Source organism: Anser anser, assembly GCF_964211835.1.
Source record: "Anser anser genome assembly, chromosome: 1".
Lineage (NCBI taxonomy): Eukaryota > Metazoa > Chordata > Aves > Anseriformes > Anatidae > Anser > Anser anser.
In genome coordinates, this window is record NC_139720.1 from 101,842,429 (window position 1) to 101,849,867 (window position 7,439).

The window sequence follows — 7,439 nt, forward strand, 5'->3', positions numbered from 1 at the left end:
GAGTGGTATTTCATCAAAAGGGAGTTTCTGATGGTCCCTTTCTGCAGGTTGTTCAGGTGGAGCATCCCCCTCTCCCCACCAGCCTCTCCTGGTACTGGAGGAATTAGCAATTCTGTATCGTGGACAAAAGAAGTCCTGTGGATGGAAGAGGTGCTTGAAAAGTCACACAGAGACTGCTACCTTAAGCAGCCATTTGCTGCCGTTTGCTCACAAGCAGCTCCGCTTGTGGTTGCCATGATGACCATGACTTGCTACTGAAGGAGACAGCCTGTACTGTGGGGGGGATTAGTCAGTACCAAGATCAGTGGAGTTTGCGTTCTCTGAGGGACTCCAGTGCATGGCTGCTCCAGACTCATACCCATTGCACTAAAGGAATGACACAAATATTGTCCTTACTGCTGGAGCCCGCAGCAACCATCAGCCCTTTGTATCACCGTGGGCCAACGGGTGTTCCCAGAGTACTTCACCCAGCTCCTAGTCCTCCCACTCTCTGTTTGCCCTGCTCCTTTCCTTTTGAGCGATTTTGTTTATAAAAGACTGATTGTGATTCAGCAGGAGACCTCATTTCTGGTGGTCTTGCAAGCTCTAGAATCAGTGTCCCAGCATCAGAGGGGGAAGGGTTTTTACAGAAGAAACTTGTTAGCACCAGAGAGGAAAGAAGGACAATAACCTATTTGAGACTGAGAAAACTGGGGCAATCAGGGACTCGTCGTCTGCCAGAGCCTTTTTACTTTACAGTCACTGCCAGGACATGACAGAGCAACTATTCAGTTACGCTGCAGTCCCAGCAAGGATCTGGGACACAAAGCAGCTGCAACTTCATTGCACCTGAGTCGAGGAGTACCTGCAATTTACCCAGGCTTCACGGGATTTGCAAATTTGCAAGGATTTGAAAAAAAATATTACATTTTCTCCAGTTTCCTAAGTTTCTTGCTTCATATGGGACAGTAGTGACTCCTTCCCTCCTGCCAGGCCCAGCTTTTGCTGGACCCAAGAAGGGGACCAGTCACTTGAGAGCGCAGAGCCTATCCATCCCTGCAGAGCTCAGTTTGCGTGCAGCTGGGCTGGAATTTGCAGCAATTGCAAACACATTTCTGGCATTCTTTTTACAGCATGGGAGCTACCACATTCAAGGGATGCCAGACCAAACCACCACCACATTTTGTATCAAAAACAAAACATCATTGCTTTTTTTCTTACCTTTCACTCAGGAAAACAGTTGACTCACAGAATTTGTGCATTCAAACTGAGATTTTTCTCTCTGTGGCCACCTTGCAAGCAGCATGAACACTCTGACAGACTGACTCTGCTGCTTCAAGATGGTAGAATGTGAACAGGTAGCACAGAATAACATTTTCAGAGACATCTTTCACGTGGGATGAACACATGTCCACTTCGCACGCTCCCTCCCCTTTTTCCCAGCCCTCTGAAACTTTCACACATTTTCCCACTGCAGAGCTCCAGCGCATAGAAGGGCTGGCTGTGCATGTGCATCGTGCACTCCTCTTGTACACAGGCACTCCATTTGAATGCCCATGTGAGCAGCACATCCTGTGACTCTCCAGCAGTCACCCGTGGTGTAAGAGTCTGGTACAAAAGTAATGCCTGCAATTCACCCACAAAATGTCTCGGTGGGGCCCGTTAGCCAGAGGCATAGGTAGCCATTTCATTTGCAGGCTTGCTCTGGATAGCTGGCCCGGGTGAGGGGTGACACAAGACTGCTAGAGAGGATCAGCAGAGCACTGCCTGGAAGCCAACAACATCCATGGGTCAGTGGTGGAGTCAATATACTTGGATATGCCCACACACATTACCCTACCTGTGCAAAATCTCTCCTGCTTCTAGCTTCAGCGTTCCAGACTCAAGCCCCACGCTCACTTTTCACAGGGTTGATGCAAAATGGTTCGTAATACTCTCTGGCTCCTTGGGCAGAGAAGAAAGGGACCCACAAATCTGCATCTACAGGTGAAAAATGCTTGCAAAGAAGGGAGGGATGGAAGGAGAAAAGTAAGACACGGCAAATAACTGAACTGTGACTTTTGCTACCTCTGCAAAAGACTCATTTTCTTATTTTCCTCTTAAAAAAAAAAAAAAAGAAAAAAAAGAAAGTAAATAACAGACAGCAGAACACTGCCTGTCAAGTTTTGTCCCAACTGCTTTGTGCAAGGATACTGAAGAACGGTATTGAAGGTATTAAACTCACCTAGCACAACTACTACTGTTCCTGTACTGGGGTACAGTCCTCCCTTTTTCTCCCTCAACAAACTTTCCTGATTAGTTTCTGTCTTCACACCCAGGCTGACTTCTGCACTCTGGTCTCCAAACAGTGACCTCATTGCCTTGTTCAGCTGGTGAGAAACTACAGTAAAATGGGAGAGGTAAATAAAGGGGGGGAACTAATGGCCAGAAGATTTAGGAGGTAAGAGTCTGCTCCTCGGCGTCCCACTTCCATTGTGTGCCCGAGCTTGAGAAAGTGCAAGTTCAGCCTCGATGAGCTCTTTTCTGTGCTGGTTCCTCTGGAAACTCAGCCCAGCCCTCCAGATGGTGTACGTTGAATAATGACTCAGGACAACCAGTGTGCATGTTGTGTGCCCACATGTATTTAGACCCATGCTCCTGTCACTGCCACAGATCCCACAGAGTTAGTGCTGGAATTCACGCACCTACCGCAGCAAGGCTCTGTGTTCCCAGGCCAACTGGCTCATCAATATATAAATATTAAAAACTAGAGTCCGTGTTGTCATGCAGTCGAATTTGTGACAATTCCTGTAGAGAGCAGTGTGACTGTCACCAGATGAGCTGTAGTTCATGCTCACGCTGGTTAAAGAAATAACATTAACAGCACTCTGCCTAAGAGGAGTGTGTTCAGTATCACTGTACAACGCAGCCTTCAATACCTTTCTTCAGGATGTGTCTTGAAGTCTCACCCTGTTTCTGACCCTAACAGACACCTCCAGGTCCTGGCCAGAAGCAGCTCAACTCACATTTGTCATCCCAGACACTCAGTAAACACCTTTGTGTCTTTTTTCTTTAGAGGAAGGGGTCTTGCTGAGCTCACCCTGAAATATATCACCATGGACAAAAGGGCTGAAAGGTTAAGGAGCTCCGGGGGGTAGTTCAGCAGAGAGCTGGGGGCCAGGCGCCTGCCAGAACCAAAGCTATAAAGGCAAGGAGGGGACAGGGATCACAGATGCTGCAGATCCTGCCTCACCTCCCACAAGCCCTGGGATAAGAAGATGCTGGGGCTCCAGTCATGGCCTTGCTCGCTTTTCCTCCTCTCAGTTCTGCTCTCTGCCAGCGTTCAAGCTATGTCCTTACCAGGACAGAGGCTACAGGTAGGAGGGGCTGGGATGGAGCTGAGGGAGGTTTCAGGAGTAGCAGGGGCAATTTGGGGAGGTCGTGTTTGAACCTGGGATGAGTCGTGAACCCAAATTCCAGCTGCCAGAGGGTGCTGTCTATTCTCACTGCTCTTTCCCCTTCAGTCTAATAACCTCAGCTCTAGGATGACTGTATCTTTATAACGCAGTTCCTTGGGGAGCACCAGCATTTCAAGGCAGAAAACAGACAAGAGTGTTTTAGTGCTCTTTGGTCTGGGGCAGGCTGACTGGGGGACTCCACACTGCCTGCAGAGGCTTTTAGCTGTAAAGAGACTAGTCCTATCTAACTCAGCCCTGTGCCAGCAGCCAGCAGAAATCACAGCCACGTCCCTTGCATTAAGTGACAAGCAGGCATGCAGAGGGATCTGCGAGAAATACTGTACATAGTGGTTATCTATTATGCTCAGTGGCCTGGTTCTGGCATTTCAGAAGGAAGGTGCACCATGTTATGTTGGGATTTTCACTCCTAAGCTCAGTCATACCCCACAGTAGGCCCTCTTTTAGTCCAAGAGTCAAGATGCTAGCTAAGGGCTTCTTCATTCTGGTAAATCTTTTACTCTCACCAATTGCAGAAACAATATTTAGGGCTTTTGAATTTACCCAGCTTCTTTTTTTCCAACCCCTAACCTGTGCTCTGACACACTGTGTTCACATCATTCACCCTGTCCAATAAGGAAAACTGCAGGGAAGTAGTTAGGATATGAACTAAAAACACAAGACCGATTCTGCTATGACTCACCATGGAGACGCTTTCACTCCTCGCTGAAGATGTCTGTGTCCGCTTCAATTAACTCACTGCTGAACTGAATGGAGATAAATTGCAGAAAGGCATCTTCAGCCTTAGGTCAGCAAGCATCCACAAGAGGAACAGATGTGGAACAGCTACCGCAGGCTGACCCCATGGGCAGTAATGCTGTGCCTCCTCAGGCCCAGCGTACCTCCTGACTCGTCTCCCTACAGCCGGAGGCTGCTGGCAGTGACAGAGGCATATAATTGAATTAGCACATGCCCACCTGCACCGAAAACCTAGAGAATTTCCTAGTAGATGAGAAGTCTGCCTTCCTCATGCCTTCTTCCACGACACTGCCATGCCTGCCTCTCCCTTATTTTAGAACCAAGTATTTGGGTTAGGTCCTGCTTCCCCAGCAGCCCTCTGGAAAATGCCACGAAGCAGTCTGAGCGCACAGCTCAGCATCAGCAAAAGGACCAAGGCCTGAAGCCTTGATTATCTTCAAGTGCAGAGGGGGGATCCTATTAACAACAGCAGGGCAAGGGGTGCACGGAGAGGCACACCCACACCAGCTTCCTACCTGCTCTTACGGACAGCAAAATCATTTCAGACTGCAGGAGCTGCAGTTCTAGCCCTTCTCTTGGTGACCTTGGTCTGGATGCAATGTCACAGATGCAGTGCTTCGTGCAGACACTATTTTATGTCCTGCCTGAGGCCGGGGGAAGGTGTGGGGCTGTGGGACAGTGGGTTTGGGGTGCAAGGCTTATCACCAGGATAGATAAATGAGAAACGGGAGCACAGGCACCTTCACTGTTACCACATCTCCTCCCTGTTTATCCACCTTCCCAGATGCTCCTTTCCCAGCTGCTGCCCCTGGACTCTGAATCCACGCAGGCCGAAGAAGAGAACACAAAGGAGGAGGGGTCCAGCTCGGGACCTCAGCTGCTCTCCCCCACCCTCCCGTTCCTCCCTTCTGGGGCCAGAGCTGCCCGTGCCCCGCTCTGGCGCAAGACGCTCACCAGTCGCAAGTGGGCACTCCCTGGAGACTGGGCCTGGAAGGCCGTGCCCAGGGGCTGCTTTGGGCTGAAACTGGATCGGATCGGGACCTTCAGTGGTTTGGGGTGTTAGGCCTGGAGAGACCTGGAGGTGAGCGGGCCGGCAGCGAGGGGTCAGCAAATGTAAGGGGAGACCTCAGGGCATGAATTGTGGGGAGTGTCTGGAGTGGGGGGCGGGGGGGGGTCTGGCCCGAGGGTGGGTTGTGGGGCAGAAAGAGCGGAGTGCTGGTGGGGTAAACACAACGAGCGTGGACATGGCAGCGCTGACTTTCAGGTTGCCTGAGCCGTGTGGGGGACGTAGGGCCCAGCCAGTGTCTGGCTGCTGGGCAGCTCACCGGCCATGCCTGTCCGCAGGTGGAGAAGGAGCCTGCGGAGGACCAGCTCGGGACCAGACGGGAAGGAGCACGGCCAGCCAGCGGCTGCAGCCCTGAAGCTCGGGCGAGGAGCGCGGAGGAGACGCGTGGCGCTCCTGCTGCCCCTCAGCCCGCTCCTCGTGCGTGAGGACTCGCTCGCTAATTAAACAGAGCTAATTAACTGCCGTGTCCGAGCTCACAGCACCGCCCCCGCGAGCGGCGCCTCGCTCAGACCCAGGGGCTGCGGGGGGGGGGGGGGCAGGACCCCCCACGGCCCCTCACCGCACCTCCTCTCCCACCCCGGGCCGCCGCCGCCCGCCGGGAGGTGGCGGCAGAGCCCGCGGCACGGCTCCGGCCCCGGCCCCGGCCCCGGCTCCGGCGGCGGCGCGGCCCCCACGCGCGGGGCCATTTTGGGTGCTCGCCGCCATTCCGGGTGGGCCGGGCGGCACGCAGCGGGCCGGGGCCGGCGCTGCGGGGCCGCTGCCAGGTGGCTGTGGGGGCAGCCGGCTGAAATATCGATCGTGGGCCCCGCTCGGGGGCACGGGGCTGCTGCGTTGGCTCATCCCGCCCGCACTCTGCCCCCCTGCGCGGGGAGCTCGGCTGCCGGAGTGTTTGCCGAGCAAACAGAGGGCCTCCCGTGCGTGCAGGGGGTGCCCAGGCAGCTCCCCCGACCCCGCGGCCGGCTGCTGTGGAGGGGGCGCAGGGGGGCTCCCCCCCGCCGAGGGATCGCACCCCTTCCAGCTCCGCGGCTGTGCTGCACCAGCTATCCCCCCCTGGCCTTTAAGAAAAGGTCGTAACCTCGGCCGGGGCTAAACTTAGCCGCCTGCCCCTCCGTGCACCGGGAATAGCAGCTGTATAAGGAGAGTTGGGTTACGTACGAGATGTGTGACCCCTTGCTAGACACCCACCCCCCCTACCCTCCCTCTCCATCTTGAGAGTGTAGTCCTGCTTGGCCGAGCCGTGAGGGAGGCCAGTTTGGCCCTCCACATCTGCAAGCCCACATCCCATGCCTTCCCAAACCTTCTTCCTTTCCCTCCGTCTCATCTTAGGCACCACATTTCAGGTGCCTGCTCCCTGGGTACCCCCCTCCCAAGGGATGGAGGCTTTCAAGCCTAGCGTGGGTCTGTCCCACAGAGCCCAGGCTTGGGCTGCACCGGCCCCACTGCTTCCCAGCGGAGCACGCTGAGCCAGCACGGCACAGCTTGGAGAGGCTCTCCAGCACGTGGGGTGCCAGTTGGGCCACGGTGGCTGTCACGCGGGGAGCACTCCCTTCTCACACACCCCAAACCCAGCCAGCCGGCAAAAGGCGGGCCAAGGTGGTGGAGGCACGCCGTCAGCTCTCGGGGCAGTGGGCAGGATTTCCGCCGTCACGTCCCGCGGGTAGCAGCAGCGCTGCAGTTCCTCATTAACATGGTCCTCACGCTGTGCCGCGCAGCCTGCTGGGGAGGCAGCCGCATTCAGAGCACGCCTGGCTAAACCCATGCAGGGGAGACAGAGAAAGGAATGGGGCCCTAAGAGCAGGGACCGGCGGCCATCCTTGCTCACATCGTGATGGCAGGGAGCGGGCCTGGAGACCCGCTGCTCCCTCGGTGTGGGAGGCTTGGGGGACCCACTGCTGCCACGTGCGAGGGCCTAAAAAGGGGGAGCGAAGCAGGCAGCAGCCCAGCACAACCCTCTCCTTTGTTGCCCAAGGATCGCAGGCCATTCCCCATGCTGCACACAGCAGCGAGCCCCCAGGTGCCAGCCCCCCTGTTGCAACCACGACACCCCACCACCACCACCACCACCACCACGAGGGGCTTTGTCTGCCCTGCTACACACAGGGGGGACACCCCCCCCACACACCACACAACCCATGGCCGCAGAGACCCTCGCCCCCCTCCTCCCCCCAACCCAACGCCCGCCTCGGGGCCCTTTGTTGCGC

At 55.3% G+C, this 7,439-nt stretch overlaps 1 protein-coding gene across 1 annotated transcript; it reads left to right on the forward strand.

Moving 5' to 3' along the window:
• Positions 1-2,746: 2,746 nt before the first annotated feature.
• On the forward strand, positions 2,747-7,386 carry LOC310881168 (C-type natriuretic peptide 2-like). The gene is made up of 3 exons (XM_083798076.1): positions 2,747-3,335; positions 4,957-5,253; positions 5,517-7,386. The coding sequence occupies exons 1-2, from the start codon at positions 3,237-3,239 to the stop codon at positions 5,233-5,235; spliced, it is 378 nt and encodes a 125-aa protein (XP_083654202.1). The 5' UTR covers positions 2,747-3,236; the 3' UTR covers positions 5,236-5,253; positions 5,517-7,386.
• Positions 7,387-7,439: the final 53 nt, after the last annotated feature.